This window comes from Cuculus canorus, chromosome 2, assembly GCF_017976375.1.
Source record: "Cuculus canorus isolate bCucCan1 chromosome 2, bCucCan1.pri, whole genome shotgun sequence".
Lineage (NCBI taxonomy): Eukaryota > Metazoa > Chordata > Aves > Cuculiformes > Cuculidae > Cuculus > Cuculus canorus.
In genome coordinates, this window is record NC_071402.1 from 149,239,597 (window position 1) to 149,262,399 (window position 22,803).

General features: G+C 40.5%; 2 protein-coding genes across 4 annotated transcripts; one reads left to right on the plus strand and one right to left on the minus strand.

The window, feature by feature from the left end:
• Positions 1-288: 288 nt before the first annotated feature.
• IDI1 (isopentenyl-diphosphate delta isomerase 1) lies at positions 289-8,484 on the plus strand. 3 transcript variants are annotated; one of them, XM_054058888.1, is made up of 5 exons: positions 289-433; positions 2,350-2,513; positions 3,509-3,601; positions 4,912-5,042; positions 6,139-8,484. In XM_054058888.1, the coding sequence occupies exons 1-5, from the start codon at positions 348-350 to the stop codon at positions 6,454-6,456; spliced, it is 792 nt and encodes a 263-aa protein (XP_053914863.1). In that variant the 5' UTR covers positions 289-347; the 3' UTR covers positions 6,457-8,484. The 3 variants fall into 3 exon arrangements, with proteins under 3 accessions (XP_053914863.1, XP_053914864.1, XP_053914865.1); XM_054058889.1 differs by having other exon boundaries at positions 2,353-2,513; XM_054058890.1 differs by lacking the exon at positions 289-433 and adding an exon at positions 620-1,593.
• A 1,412-nt stretch (positions 8,485-9,896) lies between these two features.
• On the minus strand, positions 9,897-21,691 carry GTPBP4 (GTP binding protein 4). Its single transcript, XM_054058887.1, has 17 exons — positions 21,571-21,691; positions 20,265-20,435; positions 18,889-18,992; positions 18,675-18,811; positions 17,995-18,095; positions 17,517-17,609; positions 16,709-16,900; positions 16,556-16,621; positions 15,661-15,750; positions 15,105-15,215; positions 14,787-14,864; positions 14,628-14,679; positions 13,944-14,044; positions 12,860-13,057; positions 11,916-11,981; positions 10,635-10,769; positions 9,897-10,097 (listed from the first exon to the last, which is right to left on the minus strand). The coding sequence occupies exons 1-17, from the start codon at positions 21,616-21,618 to the stop codon at positions 9,945-9,947; spliced, it is 1,896 nt and encodes a 631-aa protein (XP_053914862.1). The 5' UTR covers positions 21,619-21,691; the 3' UTR covers positions 9,897-9,944.
• Between the last annotated feature and the right edge of the window lie 1,112 nt (positions 21,692-22,803).

The window sequence follows — 22,803 nt, forward strand, 5'->3', positions numbered from 1 at the left end:
CCCGCCCGCCCGCCCCATCGCCGTCCCGCCCCATCGCCGTCCCGCCCGCCTTCCCCGCTCCCATTGGCTGCGCTACCGTTATCCTCGGTCCTCATTGACTGGCACCGCCCCCGCCGCACCGCGATTGGCTGCGCTGCCGTTATCCTCTCTTCTGATTGGCCAGCGCCCCCCTCCGCGCTACGATTGGCTGCGCTGCATTTAGCCTCGCTTCTCATTGGCCGGTGCCCCCCGCCGCGCTGCGATTGGCTGCACCCGGATTCGCGTTAGCCCCGCCTCCTGGGGCGATGGGGCGATGTGGTGACGTCGTGGCGGCCGGCGCCGCCATTGGCGCGGTGCGGGGACGGGCGATGTGGCGCGGGCTGCGCCGCGCTGTGAGCGGGGGCCGCTGCGGAGCCGCCGCGCTGTGCAGAGCGGGGGAGGCCTGGGCTCGGAGGTGAGGACTGGAGCGGCGGGGAGGGCTGCGTGTCCTGCTCGGGAAGGGCTCGGACCGCACTAAGCTGGGAGCAGATGACACTGAGCTGGGTGGAAGTGTGGATCGGCTGGAGGGCGGGGAGGGTCTGCAGAGGGATCTGAACGGGCTGTACCGCTGGGCTGAGACCGGGGCATGAGCTTTAACAAGGCCAAATGCCGGGTCCTGCACTTGGGGCACAACAGCGCTGTGCAGTGCTACAGACTGGGGGAAGAGTGACTGGAGAGCTGCACGGAGGAGAAGGACCTGGGGGTGTTGGTTGACAGCGACTGACCGTGAGCCAGCAGCGGCCCAGGTGGCCAAGAAAGCCAATGGCATCTTGGCTTGTATCTGAAACGGTGTGAACAGCAGGTCCAGGGAGGTGATTCTGCCCCTGTACTCCGCACTGGTGAGGCTGCACCTCGAATCTTGTGTTCAGTTCTGGGCCCCTCGCTGCAAGAAGGATGTTGAGGCTCTGGAGTGTGTCCAGAGAAGAGCAATGAAGCTGGAGAACAAGCCTTACGAGGAGCGGCTGAGAGAGCTGGAGTTATTTAGCCTTGAGAAGAGGAGGCTAAGGGGAGACCTTATTACTCTCTACAACTACCTGAAAGGAGGTTGTAGAGTGGAGGATGCTGGTCTCTTCTCCCAAATGACAGGTGGTAAGATAAAGGGGAATGGCCTCAAGCTGTACCGGGGGAGGTTCAGGCTGGACATCAGGAAAAAAATTTTCGCAGAAAGGCTCATTGGGCACTGGCAGAGGCTGCCGAGGGAGGTGGTGGAATATCCCTGGAGATGTTTAAAAGACGGATAGGCGAGGTGCTCAGGGACATGATTTAGTGGCAGATAGGAATGGTTGGACTCCATGATCCAAGAGGTCTTTTCCAACCTGGTGATTCTATGATTCTGTGGTACTTGGCTCACAGTGATGGGGATGAGGGGACACAGGTGCATGTGGTGTCTGGCATCTTAACAGCCCCAGTGCAGAGTGAGCATGGGCTTTGAGGTGAGGTTAATCTGTCCTGGATGAGACCGGGAACTGACTTCTTATACCAAATTATACTAAAATCTTGAAGAGAAAACCCAAAGAAGAGCATAAGCCATATGCACTGGAAATGGAAAAGAGCGCAGCTGCTGACTTGGTGATGGTGAGTTCAGAAGAGCTTCATTAAATCCAGATCTAGTTCTGCTGGGCTCTTAACATTTGGGTGTTTTCAGATCTCTAGGAAGAAGCTAGCAAAATAGAACAATTTTTAGAAATACCTGAAATCAGCTAGGTAAACTGTTCTGAATCCTGTTAGACAAAATACACACTGGAGCACATGAAGTGCTGGCTAATGCTTTTATGTTCTATGATCTCTACAAGTACCTAAAAGGAGGTTGTAGAGGGATGAGTGTAGTTGTATCACCTATCACTTGGGAGAAGAGACGAAGAGTAAGTGGCCTTAAGCTGCATCAGGGGAAGTTTAGATTCGTAGTGGTCAAGTCACTGTCCCTGGAGGTGTTTAAAAGGTGGGTACATGAGGTGCTTGGGGATATGATTTAGTAGTGGACAGGTATGGTCGGAGTTGATCATCTTAAAAGTCTTTTCCAAGGTAATGATTTTATGATTCTATACCACCAGCCCATCCAAATGTTACACTTGGCACATCTGCCCTGCAGCATAGAGTGTCGGAGAAACAAAAAGGAAGTCTTTGAAGCGCCCGTATGTCACGTTGCAACATTTGGTATTGTGGATAGGAAGTTTCATAAATCCAAAAGCGTGTAAAACCCTCAAAATGTAATCGGTGCACAATTTACACCGTGTCGGAAACATAGCCATTTGATTATTTGACATACACTGCACAGAACATTATAGATGCTGCGGTTACTGAATGCTTCTTTTCCTTGTGTTCTTTCTTCAGCAGAACATTTGCTACCATCACGATGCCTGAGGTAAACACAGACCACCTGGATGAGCAGCAGGTGCAGCTCTTGGCAGAGATGTGCATCCTGATTGATGAAAATGATAATAAGATTGGAGCAGATACCAAGAAAAACTGTCACCTGAATGAAAACATTGATAAAGGTATAGCTTCCTTACCTTCTAATTGAACCAGTAAGTTGTTTGAATGTTTTCAGAAATGCAGTCACGATTAAATTAAAGCCTTAATCTCAGATCGGCGTTGATCAAAGCAAGTTATTTCCCCACCTCACCCCCCCCCCCAGCTTAAAGTATCTGATTTAAAAAAACACTTCAGTGTGGAGAACACATGTTCAGAGGCAGTAACAATGGAGACAAATGTGTGATTGCAGATATATGCTGTATGCCTTGATAAATATTTCTCATCACATTTTGATGATGAAATAGTATTGTTTTGCTATTACAGATGCCTGTTCCTGTTTCTAAAGAATGTCACTTGCTTCTTTGCTGCGTTAAGAGATTTGGATTTTTAAGTAGTTCACACAGAGTTCTACTTCAAATACTGCTAAAAGGAAAGGTTTTGTGGCTGCTGTTCTTCTAATTGATTGAGAGTTTTATTTAAGGTTGCTCAGATTCATGATTCTCTCACAGTAGTTTTGTGACCTCCTTTTCTGTACTCAGGGGAAGCATCTTCCTGAAGAGCCAGGAATAACAAACTCAGAAAACAGTAATTGTACTGTTCTTAAAGGAGCCTGTTTCCCATTGTACTTTCACAATTCCTGAAACATCTTGAAATTCCATACAGTTTTAGGAAATTTTTGAGTCATCTCTTTTTCATAGTAAATTTATGGATGTAGAGCCCTCCTGAGAAACTTCTCTGAATGTGCATCTTCTGAATGGTGACGTGACTGAGTTTAGCAGAACTGTTCTGTTGCATTGTTGTTCTTAGCACTTTTCTAATTTCATAATGTTTTGCATAAGCTGACAGAGAAACCCAGATAATACCTGAGGTTTTTTTAATGAGATCCTTGGGGTTTTTTTTAACATATATGAATTTTAAATTAGATTACTAAAAAATGAGGTTGTTCCAAGCCCTTAAACTGCCTTCATGTTTTTTCCCTCCTCTATTAAATAACCCTCTGGGTTTCTTTTATTTATAGGTTTACTGCACCGAGCTTTCAGTGTTTTCTTATTTAATACAGAAAATAAACTGTTGCTCCAGCAGAGGTCAAATGCAAAAATTACATTTCCAGGTTAGTACTGAAACACACTGTATTTATGAAAATGTTTTATTTAAATCAATCTTTTAAAAATATGTCAGCATAATCTTGCAGTATAACTAATTCTGGGGTTTTAGAATTTCCTGCTTTGGACAGGAGATACTTCTAAATACTTGTAAAGGTTGTAAGATGTACTTAAATGAAGTAAGATAATGGGAACGATAGGTTATTGTTATATAAGTTCTGGAGAAAGGATTGTTCCCTGACTTGTTTGATCCTGTTTATCCAAGTGCAGAGCATGTGTTGTTTACCTTCTGTGCTGCAAGACAGATTTGGTGGAGTTGAAGAAATTGCTCTGGTAGCTGTGGAAAGTGTTCTCATTCCACTAGTAAAGACACATAGTTGACGTGTAGCAGAGCCCAATTGCTTGGAAGCAGTTGCACTGTCCTTCGGTGCGTTATGTGGGCTTGTATCTGTGCATGTCTTAACAAACACTCTTTAAGCATGGAAGACGTGAGACTGTGTGGCCATACTGTATGGTGCATGATTTTTGAAGATGCCCGAAATATTACGATCAGGTGCAAATGGGGAGGCATAAAATAAGTGCAATGAAAGAAAAGTAGCATACAGGAGTCATATGTGTTTCGGATAAAACACAAATTGAAGTGTTCCTAACCCTCTTAAACTTGAGGAAGAGAGATATTTATTCCTTCCAAGGGAATCTTCACTTCGGAGATTGTTGCTTAATTTTTTCCTTGACTGCTAACTAATCAAAATGCTCAAGTGTTGTTTGTAGGTAATCTATTTTAGATGCTTTTGAGCTAGATTTTTACTGATTAAAGGTTGGCCAGTCACAGTTATTCTACATAACTAACAAGTAATTTCTAATATACTTGAAACAGAGTATAGTGGGTCTGTCCTTTTAAACGCAAGCATAAACTGCTTATTTACTTCTACTTGCTGTGAGCTGGTTTTGAAGCTCTGGGAATATTTGCAATATTCTGTTGCATATAAACTCCCAGAAGTAATTTTAATTAGCATTTGCAGGATAAACAAGGTCTTTATAAATTGCCTGCCTAAGTCAACGCTACTTTGGCTATGAAAATGCTGTGTATATCAAACACTAACCTGCAAAGCAGTACTTAGTAGAGGCAAATCCCAGTGCAAAATATAAAGAAAAATAAGAGGTGAAAATTTCCTCCTTTCTCTCTGACCCTTCTCTGAAAGACAGAAACAAAGTCATGATGTGTTGAGTAACTGTCCTGGTGTTTTTTTTGGTGAGTTTGGGTTCCACCCCCACATGTTTTATGTGTCAGAAATGTACTAATACAAACTTCTTGCAGATTGTTTTACCAACACTTGTTGCAGTCATCCTCTAAGCCATCCCCTAGAACTGGAAGAAAATGATGCCATTGGTGTTCGTCGAGCAGCACAGAGACGACTGAAAGCAGAGTTGGGAATTCCCATGGAGCAGGTAAACGAAGGAAGGAGAAACAGGAATTCTTGCCAGTGTTTACCAGTTTACAGCCTAACTGCATTTGGCAGACAGGGTCAGCCTGAAACCTAAAAATTAATTTAACTTCGGATGTAGATAATTGGTGAATTTGAGACTTCTTCATCTATATTCCAGAGTCTCAAATGCTGATATTGTGAAATGGGATTTTATAATATTGCACTGTGCAAACTAAATGGGAGCCAAAGCATAAATCACACAGTAATAAAGGATTGCGTTGTGTCAGGTCTGACTGTGAATGCCTACGTGTTTTCCAGCTGGCAGGCTGTCCTGCTTGTCCAGGGGAAGGCAATGTGCTGCCTTCCTCCAGGCTGATGGCAGAGCACAGAACGTGTTCTGTACGACTGGTGCTCCTGGAGCTGCTGTCAGCATCCACATACAAGTTCCTCTGCAATCCCAAAGTTCATATGATTAGTGGGTGGCCTGGGTGCTTGGTGTTTCTTCCAGAGCAATTACATATCGTGCTTCTGGTTCCTTCTTTTCTGGTGGCAGTTTGGGAGTGCACACAGAGCAAGATGAAGCTGGCTGGATTATGCTCATGGTAGAAAGCTCGCTCCACATTGTGTAGCTAATAACATTTGTTTCATGGGACATGGGAGAAGTGGTGTGATACTGAGAAACACGACAGTTAGATAGTCTACAGAATTAATTACTTGGTCTGCCATTTGCATAGATCAGGGTTACACATGGTCTGACAGTGCGTGGTTCAGACCTTAGCTTTAAGTAGCTATCAGGTCTTTTCCTTGGGAGGTAAGGATCAGGTGTGTTATAAGTGCAGGAAGATCTGGTAAACATTTAAAACCTTACTGTATAGAAAAATCCACTCAATATATTATAGAGTGAGTTTGACTAGAGAAATACTGTGCAATTCACATCATTGAAGTACAATGAAAATATTTTTTCATAGTAATTCTTTGTGAAGCAGTACATTGCAATTGTAGACTTGGGGAGGAAATAATTTTTAAGGAAGAGGGTAATAGCTGATAATTATTCTGTACTTCGTAGCAGTGCAGTTACTCTGGTTTGGCACCGGTGCTGACAGGTGTTTTCATTATAGGTAACTCCAGAAGAAATCTCCTATCTGACACGAATTCACTACAAGGCCAAGTCTGATGGGATCTGGGGTGAACATGAGATAGACTATATCTTATTTGTACAGAAGGATGTAACGCTGAATCCTGATCCTAACGAGATCCGAAGCTACTGCTATGTGACACAGAAAGAACTGAAGCAGCTCTTAGACAAAGCCTCCAAGAATGAAATTAAGATTACTCCATGGTTTAAACTAATTGCAGAGACCTTTCTTTTTAAGTGGTGGGATAACTTATCTAACTTGAACAAATTTGTTGATCATGAAAAAATACACAGAATGTAAACAGCTGGGATAAAAGGTGCCGAAAGCTAGTGGTGATGGGCTGTCTCATTAACACTGTGGTGACTCATGACTTCATTGCAGAAAACGGATCCACCTGGAGCATGTTTAACAAATAACTTTATATAGCGATGGTTATAGCTGATGTTTTTTCTCCTCTCTTCACCTCCTCTTCTCCCCAGCCCTGTTCCTCTTGGGAGAGTTAAGCTTCGTGTCATGTAAAGTAAGTAGCAGTAACATAAAAAAAAAATCTGGGTTTATCTTTCTCTGTTACTTCCTGTGATGTGAAAGATCCGCAGCCTGTGTGTGCCCAGTATGCCCTTATTTCCTTGCATAACCCAGGCTGCAGGGGAATTTGGGTGCCTTCTGTCCAGCTCTTTTGGGAGAGCTGGTACATTCCCAACTTCACATGACTATGCCTTCTAAAATAGTGATTACAAAAGAATTTGAGTTCTGCATTGATGTTAAGAAGACTACTTGCCTGAAGAAAAAAACAGTTAATTCAAAGTAATTGGGATGATTGTAATTGCAAAAAGCAAATCTCTGCAGCTACTGTACTCTGTAATTAACCAAACACAGAAAAGCTTAAGTAATTGGATTCTCAGTGTGCACTAGGTTTCACTTTGAAGTGTTGCAATATGTGTCTTGGCTTTAGATAATAAACCTTTGTGGGTTTGTTTGCCCCCTGCCTCCCTTTTCTGGTTAGCAGATGGCAGAGTCCTGGGCATGTCTTAAATGAAAAAAGGAGGGAGGAGTACTCCAACTGTAAATGGTGCTAATAGAGGAAGTAGCCCGTCTTTGAGAAGGGATATGTATTCAATGAGTCTTCTACATCCACCAGAAAACAAAGGCAGCTTGATGCAAGCCTTATTTTTCCTGCAACATCTACTGTAAGTCACTCCCAGAAAACTCTTAAGCCCTTGAACTCCAAAATTCCAGATGGACAATTTACAGGCTTGCACCAGGTCTTGATCTCAGTTAATAAGAAATTGTATCGGAGTGCAAGAATTAATCCTTTCTGATTTTGCAGTCAGTTGCTCGTACTGAGAGTAAAAGGGAAGGCTTCTTTTTATTAAGACAAACAATGAAGGGTATCTCAATTTGAATTAAAGATTTTGGGGATTTTTTTTTCCTCCCAAAAAGCACTTTACTGTAACTTCTTTTGTTAGACTACTCAATCTAGATCTCTTCTCTAAACTTTTCCCAGAGGTGTCTTGATGAAATAGGATGTTGTTTATGCCACTTGTCCTTGCATATGAAACCATGGTTGTAAGTTAATCTGTCTGGTTTCAAGGTAAAACTAATTTTTTCCAATGGTTAACGTGTTTCTCACCCCAGTTGTGCACTGAAGCTTCTATGTGACAGCAGCTCTGGTGGTTCAACACTGAGAGGTTTTAGAGCCAAGTTTGCTGTATGTTGACCTGAGTTGATTCATTGTAGAGAAGCAAGTAATAGGGGGTGAAGGAACAGTAATGCACTGTAACAGCCCTCCTGAACTCAGTGCATCAGCCACTTACCCAAGTAATATATCAGTGTACTTCTCAAATACTTAAAAGTACTTTTAAATAAAAGATTATCTTAAAGACTATGATTAAAATACCTAACCTAAAACTATTGACTGTTTTCTTCTCAGACTTTAAGCCGCATGGAGAATAGTCTTTGTCATTACTGCACTTTAAACACCACCCTGCCTATTAAACATCACTGAAGCAATGTGATTGGGGGTAGCAGGGCATAAGTTTAACAATGCTCTGCTTCCCTAGATCCAAGGGCTGGCTTGGAGCCAGTGCTGACAAAGCATATCCTGAATTAGAAATAATGACCATAAGGAAGCAGAAAGCAAAGTTCTGATAAATGTTTTTTCGAAGTCCCTTAAAAGTTTTGACATTAATTTTTCTTAGCGTTGAACTTTGTTGCAGCAGTACAGTGTTTTTGATGCTGAATTATTACATGGAATAGATGAGGTAAACAGTATGGATTTACATGTAATGCTCTGATATGCCAAAACTGACAGCTGAACATTCCTCTTACCCTGTTGTGTTGAAAGACAGCTTTAAAATAATAATTAAAGGATTCTTCCTCCGTACTGTTTCAGGGGGGTTTGTGATCGGTTGGTTTGTTTTTTAACATGCGTATTTCATTAGATCCCAGTTTAATCTTTAAAACTGTGCATTTTAAATATATTGGTCAGACAACATATAATGCATTTTACTAACCTATAGATAATTCGTACCTTGTTCTTGACCAACTAAGGATGCTGGGTCAGGGCAGCCCTCACTTTCAGTACAGGCAGGGGGGATGAAGGGGTTGAAAGCAATGCTGTGGAGAAGTTGGGGGTACTGGTGGATTAAAAGCTGGTCATGAGCCAGCCCTATCCTGGGCTGCATCCAAAGAAGTGGGGCTAGCAGGTTGAAGGAGGCAATTCTTCCCCCTGCTCCACTCTGGTAAGACCCCACTTGGAGTACTGCTTCCAGCTCTGGAGTCCTCAGCACAAGAAAGACATGGAGAGGGCCACAAAACTCAGTGGGTCAGAGCACGTCTCCTATGAAGAAAGACTGAGGGAGTTGGAGTTCAGCCTGGAGAAGAGAAGGCTCCAGGGAGAACTTATTGCAGCCTTTCAGTACTTAAAGGGGGTTTATGAGAAAGATAGGTACAAATTCTTTAGCAGGGTCTGTTATGACGTGAGAGGGGGCAATGGTTTTAAATAAGAGGGCAATTTCACACTAGATGGAGGAAATTTTTAACAATGGGAGTGGTGAAACACTGGCACAGGTTGCCCGGAGAAGTTGTGGATGCCCCATCCCTGGAAACAAATATTCAAGGTCAGTTTGTATTGCAGATGCCCAGGTTATTACAGGTGGCAAGTCAGTGCTAGAACTGCGATTATTCCTCCAGCTTCAGTCATTGTAGAGCTTACTGAGCTAGCAAGTATTTCTCTCACTCCTTCAAAACTGTTTCGGTGCATGAACACTAACTTTGCACAGTACGTGTCAGTCTCCCATTACTTCCCTACCACTTTCAGCCTTCACCTGCAACATAAATTCATCCCTTACTATACATTTAAGAATTAATTGCACACGGAAAACCAGACCTCACCGATTCCGTACCTTTTGAAGCTGTGCACTTTTAACTCTGATGGTAGCTTCATTAACAAATACTTACTTTTCCAGATTTAGCCTCATTTTAAATCTAGTTTTGCACAGAACTTGAAATATTTTATTACCACATGGAAGTCAGTAGTAAGGAAATGGAATGAGGTGGTATTTTTATGTCTATTTAGAAATGGTTTCTGCCACTGATATTGACTAATTTCTCATAGTACTACTTGGAGCTGCAAGATCAAGGTATCAGAACTTTCTGAGTTTCAAGTATCCTAACCACCAGCACAAACCACCTACTTTTTAAACAGTCTGTATTATTACAAAGGAAGACAGGACAAGAAGTCAGTTTTAATAAACTTACTTTTCATTAGTTTTAATTCAAAAGAATGCTTATCTTCTCTGTGTTTTACCAGATTTTCTCTTTCCAGCCAGCAGATGTTTCGGCTTCAGGTCAAATATGTGTCTATCCGCCTCTCCTTTCCTGCCTAGGCGATTCATTTTCTTTTGAGCTTTCTTTGCCATAGTCTTGACCTTCTTCACCATCTATTTAAAAGCAAACAATCATGCAGAATGAATTCCTCAATAACTCAGTGCTTTTTTAAATGGTAAAGCAAATTACCTAAGTGAGGTGTTTTTTAACGAGGACATTAACAAACACCCAACATGTGCCACCATCTGCAACTCTAGAACAGTATCGTCGCAAGTGACGCTAATCCTCTCTTATTTTCTCATACACTCTTCTTTTCCCATACACTAACAATATGATTACTCTAACCCTGGAATTCCTAACTTACTGAAGGTGCAACTCCACAGTTTGTAGAACTCTTCCTTTATACTTGCATTTGAGACAAAAATTTAAACTGTACTTTCTTAGTCTATACCATTACATCTTGTTTGTGAGAATGAACTACACAGGCGTTTTAAGTATTGAAAATTCAAAAGAACAGATGATGCAGCTGCAAAGAGAAGGAAGATCAAGTCTAGACAAACATAACCAGCCCAGTATGAAGTTTCCCAGAAGATGGTTTAAGTACAATCATGCTGTTTTAAGTGCTATAAAGGTAAATAACTTCAACAAACCTTTTCATCACGAAGACCAGAAACATCCCGTGGTGTGCGAGAGGAGCTGCGACTGCGTGCCACAGATTTAGGGGTTTCAGACTCATCACGCTTACGTTTCCTTGTAACGCTGCGGGACCTTCTCACATAATGTGCCTGAAATTCAAAACATTTTAATTAGGAAACTCAGAAACTATCAGCTCAGACATGCTCCATTTCTAATTAGATTAATAGGAAAAAACAGGAAGTGGACTGCTAGGATACATTGTATTGGTTATTCCAATGTAACATAAAGGTCTTGTCAACTGCTGGTCACTGCCTTTCTGTCCTACATTAATATTCAATTTCAGCGAATATTCGTGTGTTCTTTTCACAATTATCATCTCTGGTGCTCTGCTTTTTCTATGAGTAGATTCATAAGTAATGGCTATAAAGACAAAAACAACTAATGAACAGAAATATTAAAGCAATTTTGCAACAGTGAAAAAGCAACGAAGAAACCCACCCTGATTCATATCCTGTTTCCAGGACAAAGCCCTAAAGAATGTCAGACATTAAGATTTATCTTCCTACAGCACAAGTATTAAACTCTTTCTCACTGAGATCACTCCTGAATCAACATGGCATGTTAGCTCAGCTCTAAGAAGCATAACGCTAACTTCAGATATGTAGTGTTGACATTCCTTGTTTCCTAACTCCTTATTTAGTGAAAGAATTTGAGGTCTCAAGAACTAGACAGCTATAATACCGCTGGATTTGCTATACAAAATAGCTTTTAAAAAAAAATTCTGATAAAATGGAATGTATCCCAAAGGCAAATTTATACTTGAAGTACTTTAGCTGCCCTACATCTAAAGATGCCGGTTGCCCTCAAAAACTTCAATTACTATTCAAAGAATTAATGAACTGTAAAAAGATAAGCCTGACCTGTTGTTATTACTATTTCTGACACAGTAGTGTTTCATCCAACAAGGCAGACTTGAAAATTAAGTGTATTTAGCCAAAACTTCATTCTTGAATCCCATACAAATTCCAAAGAGTTCTAATAAAGAGCAGTGCATAAATATATGTGATTCTTGATAAATGTTAAATTTTTTTTCAGCCCACCCAACACGTTTTGATCACGTCACTCAAAAATGCCAGTATCAACTGCCTCATCTGGGTTTCCAATTTTCTTCTTAATAGATCCCACCAATCTCTAATGCCAACTGTAATATGTATTTCATATGTGCTCAAAGAAATTAAGGATGTAATGAAATTGATCTCTTTTAGATAGATGGGTTTTCATTAGCAAAAACTTACATCATCTTTATTAGTCATGTCGAGTCCAAGATCAGTCATTTCTTTCTCTAGCACCTTCCGCTGGACCTGGAAAAAAGACAGTTAAGAAAACATGTTTCTTTCAAAAAAGTATGGGTTTATCTTATTTTTTGTCTTTAAATACCACCATATACCCATTATATGCACTACATATTTATTCCTTTGGCATACCCCACAGATAATGAAAGTCCTAACTTCACATTTCCCTTACTGCAACTTAATTCTCTTCACCCATAAGTCCTTCACAGGACTGCAATGTTCCAGCATTCCCTAAAGACGTTTCAAATAGTTTGCCTTTTTGGAAGGAAGGTGCCAAAAGAGGTATTTTGGTCATAAACGTTGCCTTCTCTCTCAGTAGGCACACACTTTGAGGGAAATAAGGAGTACTGAGTGCAAAACCGTCAAGATTCATTTTCTGAACATGTCTAGTTACCAGTTTGTTATTCTGCAATCGTCCTGGACTGGTCACAAAGATTTTGACATTAGAAAGTGTGATACCTAGCTTCCAAATGAAATATATACAATCTTTTCCAGCATGGGAAGAGCTCCATAACAAATTTTGTATTATTTAAAGTAAATCATTGTCCTAATTCTTTGCATTTAAAACATCAATTAAAAAATACAATGCAGCAATCCAGTGAAACGAGCTGAACTGTATTCTTCAACACTTCTTCTGCAGTATATATGAAATTTCACAAAAGACTCAATTGTGTGACACAAACCAAAAAGGGCAACTATCACTCATTTATTTTGGCCTCCACAACTACGTAGTGACCAGAATTCCTAGGAGCACAGAAGGAAGCAAGAAGCAAGAGAGAGGGCCAAACATGGGAAAAAATGATCAGTTCTACTGCCTGATATTGTTTTATGTTCTGCATTAAGTTATTACATGTCAGATTTTACTACACAATATGTTCTATACTTGCCTTTTTAGCTGTTCTAGGCATTCTTGGACCATGAATATCTTTTTCCTTTGACTGCAGTATTTTCAATTTCTTCTTTTCTCGGATCTGTTTTGCCAACTGTCGGATTTCAATCATTTCTTCATCTTCACTTTCTGGTTCACTGTCATATTCTCCAGCAGCTTCTCTCAGCTCCTCCTCTTTCTCCAGTTCTTCCAGTTTCTTATATTTTGAAGAGATGAAAGAAAAATGAAGATGCTCATAAAATCTTTGACCTGCAATCCGTAACATATTTTTGCATGGCCCCAGGCCCTGACAGCACACAGACCCTTCAAAGCAGGAACCGTATTCCTTGATAATGACCCCTCCAGCCACACATAACGCAGCTGACAATACAGATTACCGTGAACCTACGGGGCACATTACTATGCAGTCTTACTTGATCACACTGCTTTATAGTTTGGCTGTATTTGCATGACTGTCCCAAAGCTGCCCACTGCATGAATGCAGATGTACTCTACTGTGAACTGAGCTAGCTGTGCCGTTTCTGGAAACACACTCCGAAATAAACCTTCCCTTTCTACAGCTAGTGTGAGTCTGAAACACCAGAAATTCCAATGCATAACCAGCAGACTCCACAGTCTGCAGTCATTACTTCTCCTTAACAACCAGCAAGAAACAAGAGCAGTCCTTGTTATTAAAGAAAAGTCTTACAAAATGAGAATTCAGACTATTTCCTTTAACATCATATTCATCAGTAGACACTGATGAGTTAATTGCATATTATTGATAATACATAAAGTTTTAGAAAAATTCCTTCTGGCTGTAGGCAAAGAATGAAGAAATATAACTTCTGCAAACCTCATATTTTAGGATAGAAAAGATAAGATCACCATCATTCTGTCAACGTAGAACAATTTTCCATTCTTCTGAAACCTGTCCTTGGTGATTCAGAAAACGGTATCTTTTCCCATGGCAAGTGCAGACAGTGCGAAAGAACATGTTCTCATGACATACTGTTTTTAATCAACAAATACAGTAATTTGCACAAAACAAATAAAGGGATAAAGAGGCAAGAAAAGTGTAAAAAGAATAATGGAAAACTTACTTTCATTATATCTGGATCAATGTAGTCAAGTACATTATGACCTTCCCATATCTCTGGTATCTTATCGTATTTTTCAGATGAATTCATTAAGTCCCAGTATTCTTAAAAATAGACCAAAAGTTAGTAGAGACAGAAATAATTTCAAAGAATGTTCAATAACAGGAAACAACACTCAGATCACAATTAAAATAAAAAGTGCCATATTCCAAAGTGGCAAGAATTTGGTAGCATCTCTGACATGTTAAAAAATATTTCTGATCTCTTTCCTACTGACAAATATTGTTCAACAATGACATGATGTACTGCCAAGCCATAATAAGCAACATATATCCAGCTGAAACAGAATACACACAGTCTCTCTTACACTGATAGTTGCTTAACAAAGACAGCATCAAGAATTATCAAGGTAGTATAATATAAAACAGAAGGGAAAAAACCACTTGAATCATCAGACAAGTCATTATATATCTCTGACTCTACAACTGGGAAGAAATGAGTGACATTGCAAAACAAGGAACAGTCACTGATTATCACCAGTTCTGGAACAGAAGTAAAGGACAGCATACAATAAAATGATGGTACTGGTACTTAACTGAACGAATCACGTTTAGGTATCCTCCCTTAAGACTGAAATAACCAAACTTTACGGCTTAATAATAACACCGATTCTTACAAAATACTTACTCTGAAGATCCAAAATATAATCATCTCCCATTTCGATTTCAATATCTCTCTCCTGCAGAGACATACATGCCTTTATATAGCATCTAATTTTAAATCTATGGGTTAATATAGCAATTTAAAATCCATTTGCTGATTTCCTAATTAAGAGATGCCACTTACCAATTTCCTCCTGGGTGTGTCTACTTCCATGCGTTTCTTACGTGCTACTGCTCCCTCAGGTATAAAAGGCAGCCGCTCCTGAAATTAAAATCCACTCCAATAAAAAAGGGGAAAAGAAGTTTGAATAGATGTTTATATTATGCTATATCACTGCAGACTAATATATTTCTAAGGAACACAAAATCCCAAGCTGACTGCCCCAACAGCAAAGGCAGTTATAGACAAAAAGTAAGCAAATTTCACCACATTAATCTGTTCAAAAGTTAAGAGGAAAGAATTCTTATACTTAAGAAGTACTGGGAAAGGCACCAAGCCTACCTTGTTATCTCTTTTGGTTGGCATGGCCAAGTGTAATCTATTTAACACTTCATTCACTTTATTTCCTTTCATTTTTGTATCAACACGATGGGCCAACAGTCTGTCACAGGCCTGAAAGTACACGTGGCAACATTAGCTAAGGAAGACAGCCTTCCTGGTACAGCAAATGAGACGGTAGACTTTTGATCCCAAATATCTACCTTCACATCATCTTCTGTCTAATCTCTTATCTCTCAGGCTCTAAAGGAAGCATTAAATTATTTTACATAAAAAGTATCATGGAAAGATACACAAAATCCTATTTTTCTTTTGTATAATGAGCTGACAATAGAATAAAGCAGCAGGACTCAAAAAAGCTCCCAATTTTTTTTTTAAATTATGATTTGTGTTAGAGATGATTTTCCCTTTGCAAGTCCACTGAGGCTAAACAGCCTATAAAGGTTAACATGCATAAAGTTTATCACTATAATGCAGCTTAACTGAGATTAAATTCATACAAATGAGACAAAATGTTAGCTGTTCATTTGGAATGAAACTAAGAGAAAGACAGACCTACCTCTGTTTTAACTTGGATTACACCTTCTTCTGTTAGAGTACTTGTCTCTATCACAGAAAATCCTTCTGCTTCAAAACTTTCAAATATTTTCTAAAATAGAAATGCCATCCCAAAGAATCATTCTACCCATTTCTTAATCTAATGATAAATTAAGAACAGAAATCTTAATCCAATATCAATACCTGCAACTTGTTATTATTTTATTAGCATGTGTTCTCTAAATGATGACAGAAATTTTACAACTACAGCTCTGTTTAATCTTTCTTTTTTATAAGCAAATAACTACCTTCTAAAAGGCATCTATGTATGATCCACAAGAAAAAAAAAGAAAGAGTGAGAGAAACACGAATTCTATCTGTTGTTGAGCTCATGGATACAGAACGAGTCCTCCATATGCACAACGTGTTGCGCAGTGAGACCTTCTACTGCAACTCTTCAGTAACACCTCTCAGTCTGGTGCTCACGGTCTCTGAACTCTTACTGAAATTATTATTAAAAAGGACTATTCAATCCTACTTTCAACTACAGTAACAACTGAAAGTTCTCACAGCATCAGAGATTTCTGAAACCACTAAGAACTTGCTTTCTGTTTGGCATTTATGACATTCAGCCAACGACATACATTAGACAGTACTTCAGAAACATACAGATCAAGACCTGGAAAGCTTCTTTCCATTACACTATTAAACATTTAGAATCAGATATAAAGAAATGATCACATAAAAGTTTTTGCCCAACAGAAATGTCCGCCATCATGGATGGGGCTTTGAGCAATCTGGTCTAGTGGAAGGTGTTCCTTTGAGACGATCTTTACGGTCCCTTCTAACCCAAAGCATTCTATGATTCTAATATTTTTCTAAATTTGGAAGACAGAGAAACGGGAGAGTAATCTAACCTGACTCTCTTCAGGAAGTTCTGCAATCCTCTTCACATCACATTTGTTTGCAACAATTATAAGTGGCTATTAAAAAGAAAGAAAAAAGAATCCTAATTAAATTTATTATGTCATAAAAACCTGGGGTTTATTGATAAAGCAAACCAAACCTACCTTGTTAGCAAACAATGGCTTAATATTTCGGAAAAGCTCTACTTGCTCCTCAAGACTATGCCCACACTGCTCAGACACATCCATCACATAGAGCACAGCAGCACGAAGATGTGCAAGTGCAGTTATAGCCTGCATCTCAATGGTGTTCCTATCTTCCAAAGGATGATCCAAAATACCAGGAGTATCTACTACCTAAAATAAACAGAATTAAGACAGGCATTATCACAGGATAACTAATATATATAACTGAGCAGCCTGGTCTAGTGGGAGGTCTCCCTGCCCATGTCTGGGGGGTTGGAACTAGATGATCTTTAGGGTCCCTTCCAACTCAAACCAGTCTGTGATTCTATGACATGCTATTTTAGAACATGTGCTTGATTCCTTGTCAATATCAGGGTTTTTTTTAAGACAGCAATATTTGTTCCCATCAGTCATAAATAAGACTGTAAACTCAGCCAATTTGAATGGAGTAATGGGAGAAGGATGAGGTTTCAGAATAAGGACTGAATAAGCAGAGAAATCCCTGCACCAACCTGGCCCAGAATCCAACACAGATAAAAAGTGAGCTAACTTTAGTTAGTAATTCCATTTCCATTCTTCCCTCAAACTGAAAACACACCTATATATGTACATTTTTAGAACAGATTTAGACTACTGCCCTCACCTGGCACTTTATGCCTTGCACGGAGGGTCTCAGACATAACATGCCTCATTAAGACACAAAACTGCAATCCACAGTGCAAAACTACAGATCAGACTATAACTAGTTAATTATTCAAAGAAAATACAAAATTGTAGCAGTTCTTACCTGCCAACGGAGATACTTATAATCCATATGTCCCACAAAGAGAGATTTTGTGGTAAAGGCATAAGGCTGCACTTCCACATCTGCTCTTGTAACCTTAAAACAATTTTTATTGACATATATTTACTGAAAATTTCCTGAAGCTGTAAGCAGTACATCATAATCATAGTATACTTCCTTTGCTACAGAGAAAGCAGAAAAACAGGTATTGTGGTTTTTCTGCAAGCATTTATCAATTAGTAAATACATTAATGGGATACATGCTATTTTGGAAAAGATAATTCTTTTTAAGAGTGACACCTATTGCTATTTTCCATTTATCCCTCTAAGATTTCATTCAGCCTCTACATTTGAATTTGCTATTGCTCACATCAAACATTGCCATAATGATATTAAATTGTTTAAATGTTACTGTATTTTAATTAAATGGTATCTCACTATTTTTGGGAAAAAAAAAAACAAACAGCAAACATACACATACCTTATTTATAAAGCTAGATTTTCCAACATTCGGGTAGCCACACAACAGAAGAGTTCGTGTATTGGGATCGATGGTTGGCAAACGAGACAGATGTTGTCGGACTGAAAGGTTAAAAAGATTTTTTAAATATTTGTGGTCATTTAAGTTTTACTGAAATGGAATAAAAATTCCTATGCTGAATTGTTTATAAACAATTAATTAACTTTACTCATATTGTATTTGATTGATCATTTCTGAAAACACAGAAGTACCACAAGTACCTACATACAACAAAAAATAAATGTAATCAGTATTTAAATAAATAAGAACAATGTCTTTTACCTAGAAAATGACCCCATCAGGCAACATAACCTGATGAAATAATAAGTCTAAAGTAAGAAGTAATATTTGGAAAAGGTTTAGCATCATTTTTCAAATATATGTTAGTGAAAATAATGATAAATAAAAGCATGGCTCTGCCTTTTAAGCAAATAAAAAATTTTTCTCATCATTAGTAATACCACTAAATTTCAAAACTTTCCAAAGAATAAATTAACATATTGTAAGCATTTCGGGATTTTGAAACTATTTGTATGTTTCCTGTACCTATATTCTGCACTGAAGACATTTTTTAACTAAGTGTAAGAATAAATTTTACATCCAATTAACATGTCTTATTTCAGCTTGTTTGTAACACAAACCTTGCTCCAAGTATTCCAAGCTTTGTTTCTGTCTTTTGATAATGGTGCACATTCGTCCCAGAGCAGCACGTTTCAGCTGTTTGCAGCGGTAAAGAGAATCACCGTATTTCATCAGCCGCACGTAGTCTTTAGCAACACTAGGGAGGCAAGAATTAAGAGTTTAGCCAACAACCAACCAGGCAGGTACAAAACCAAAAGAATTTATGTCCCTTACTTGTCAATCAGATTCTTGGCAATATTAATCTGTCCCAAAGCCAGCTTGTAGTGGTCTTTGTCATAGAGAACATTCATCAAATCTGCATAAAAAGGATGAATATCCTAAAACAAAAGCATAAAATAACATTAAGCCCAATATCTTCCTTCTTTAAGACGCGTACTTCTCAGCGATAATATAAGTCCATTTTCTTCTCCATTACAGCAACACAAAAGACAATACAAGCCTAACAGTTTTCATTACTATCTTATGTAAGGAAAATAATCTGCTTGGTCATTAAATGCATAAATCTTAATCACTTCAAATTTCTTCTGCAAATACATCTTTGACTCTTTATACAGAATTTCCATTCACTTGTTTGCATTGTAAAATACTTTGTATTACAACTTTGAAGCCTTTTTTTTAAAGTAAGTAACTACAAGAGGCCTGCAGAAGTAGTTTTTAAAAGCAAGTTCATACTAACCCAGAAACAAAGCAACAATATTAATTCCTCTTTCTTTCTGAGTGCTCATTAAATTCTGTGCAAGACTAGATAAGAAGGGTTTCTCCAATGCCCAAATAAATCCTTCAGCTTTCCAAGGAAGAAGCATCTTTGGTTCAACTCTTTTAAGCAAAATATTTCAGCTACTTATCTATTTATTTGTAGAAATTTCACAAAATTATGTTAAACAAAAGACTGGGCATATTTGTGGGAATTCTGCAGCAATATGCACTGGATATGCAAACACCAAGAAAAGACACAGCTGCAGGTCAACAATTTAAGCACAGCAGGAAACTGCTCATAAAAAAGCCCCACTGGACACATCAATCCAGCTGCAGCTGTTGGGAAGTTAAGACTATGTGTATCTTGTCAGAGTCTGTTTCTAACACTGTTCTTTATGGGGACAAGAACATTGTTTATGTTGTCTAAGTCAATTCTGAAAAACTGAAGGTGAGAAGCAATGTGACATATTTGAATATTTCTTACCTCCTACAAATATTTTCTTGGCAAGACTAATCATAAGCACAATTTACATACACGTACAAGGAAAATATATAAGCAGACACAACATACTTTAAAACCCCACTGTTACTTTATTTCCATTCACACCAATTTCTGGCAAACAAGGCTTATCAGGTAAGACCTTGTAAACCCCATCCCTTCATTGACTGTTCATGGGCAGTTTAGACTTCCTTTCTTCACAGCAGCAGACAAGTTCGCCTAAAATTACACCCAGTAAAATCTACCAGGAATCAGTTAGAATCACCTATGCAGTAAATCAGCAAGATGTCGCTTGGACCAAAATTAACTTGACTAACACCAATATGCTGCTAAAGAAGTATTTCTGACACTGTGAAAGCAAAGTTCCTTTGTGATCAAATGACCGTAAACTTACATCTAACTTGGGGAAATCTGTTAAGATCTGACTGAGTCTGTCGTGGTAATTTTGTTGAGTATATTTGACTTTTCGCATGTAGAAGTGTCGAATCCGATGGATCTGATAATGTTTATGGATGACAGTCGGAGTCTTCCGCTGAGTTTTTGACAATGTCAGATCTATGAAGTCCTACAAAAAGGAAACAGTTATTAATTACACAAATTGCCAAGTTCTTATGAAGCCGCAAGTTTTGTTTGGTGGACATGCATGCAGATCTGTCAAGCACGTCCATGCCCTCCATGGGTTGCCACACATTTTAGGATAAACCCCCTGAACCTTGCATTCCCATCTCCAGGTAACAACAAGCAGGTTGCCCATCCCCTCTCTGGTTTTCATAGAATCGTTTGGTTGGAAAAGACTCTTGAGATCATCAAGTCCAACTGTACCTGCCCACTACTAAACCATATCTCTAAGCACCTCGTCTATCTGTCTTTTAAATGTCTCCAGGGATGGTGACTCAACCACTTTCCTGGGCAGTCTGTTCCAGTGCCTGATAACTCTTGGTGAAGAAATTTTTCCTGATGCCTAATCTGAGCCTCCCCTGGCATAACTTGAGGCCACTTCCTCATGCTCTGTCACTTGAGAGAAGAGACCAACACCCTCCTCTCTACAACCTCCTTTCAGGTAGTTGTAGACAGCGATGTCTCCCCTCAGCCTCCTCTTCTCCAGGCTAAACAACCACAGTTTTCTCAGCCACTTCTCGTAAGCCTTGTTCTCCAGCCCCTTCACCAGCTTCCTTGTCCTTCTCTGGACACACTCCAGCACCTGAATGTCTTTCTTGCAGGGAAGGACCCAAGCTGAACCACAGGATTCACGGTACGGCCTCACCAGTGCCGAGCACAGGGACAGAATCGCTCCCTGGTCCTGCTGGCCACGCTGTTTCTGATACAGGCCAAGATGCCACTGGCCTCCTCAGCCGCCTGGGCCACTGCTGGCTCACGGCTGTCAGCTCTTCTCTTGTCAGGCAGCTTTCCAGCCACTTTTTTATCCCATCCTGTCATTTCTGAGCAGCGCCGTCCTCTCCCCGCCTGCCATTCCCGCTCGCCCAGCCATTCGGATTCCCCCCGCCCCTCCCGGTTCCCGACATGGTACAGGCCGCCGGGCCCCACAACACCACCCTAGGGCGAGTCCATGGGTCCCCGGCGGGGGGGGAAGCAAGCGAAAGCCGAGGCCAAGCCGGCAGCACGGTCCCAGCAGCGGCAGAAGGGTCCGTCCCGGCAGGCGGGACTCTGAGGGGCGGAGAGGGGGCGAGCGGCGCCCGTACCTTGGCAGATGGCACCACCGTGATCTTCTTGAAGTTGTAGAGCGCCATGGCGGCCACCCGAGCCTCGCCGCACGCCGCCGGAAAGGAGAGCGAACTCCGCCCTCTCGCGAGAGCCCGGAGCCCGCGAGGGAGGGAGGGAGGGAGGCGGGGAGGGAGGATGCTCGGAGGCATGAAGGGAGGTGCGGAGGGATAGGAGGATGCTCAGAGGACTGGGGGGGATTCACCGGGCAGGGAGGATGCTCAGAGAGGTGGGAGGATGTTCGGAGAGATGGGGGAATGCTCAGATTGGGGGAGGATGCTCAGAGGAGTGGGTCACGATGCTCAGAGGGCCGCGGCACCTCCGTGGTGTGCAAAGGGTGAGGGAGTTGGGGTTGTTCAGGCTGGAGAAGGCTCCGGGGAGACCTCTCAGCAGACTTCCAGTACTGAAAGGGGCTACAGGAAAGCTGGGGAGGGGCTTTTTACAAGGGCCTGTAGTGATAGGACGAGGGGGAATGGCTTTAAATTGGAAGAGGGAAGATTTAGATTAAACATTAGGAAGAAACTCTTCACGACGAGAGTGGTGAGGCACTGGCACAGGTTGCCCAGGACAGCTGTGGCTGCCCCTTCCCTGGAGGTGTTGGATGGAGCCTTGGGCAGCCTGATCTAGTGGAACATGTCCCTGCCCATGACAGGAGATTGGAACCAGATGATCTTTAAGGTCCCTTCCAACCCAACCTATTCTCATTCTATAAGTGCAGTCAGACTGCTGCCACTGATGAAATAGTTACTACTAAAAACAGTGAAATATATTTAAGCTAAAGTGAAGTTTCATTTAGGTAATTGTATATTTTGGAAATTAGGCAGAATGTCCTTCTGATAGCATGTTTTCTCTCGGACAGTATTTTTCCAGGCATTGTTCATTCTTTGGAGATAATAACATCCTATGTGAAGGGTGATCTGTGCTGAACAGATGTGTCTTCTTCTGTAATGACCTCTGCGTGCAGTCTTTCCCTATCTCAAATGCAAGGTCTGTCAGAGAGCTGGCTCCAAAGCTCCAAATTAGCAAGAGCTTTGACTGTTGTGACTTTCATAATAACATTAAAATTAGTCCTTGGACAGTAATAGAATATGCATAAGATTTCTGGGAAAATTTATACACATGCATGTTAGTGGGGAATACATTCTGTAATGAGTTTTTGTCTCATTGCACATGATAGATGGAGATCACTCCCTCATGTTGCCCCGGCCTGAGAA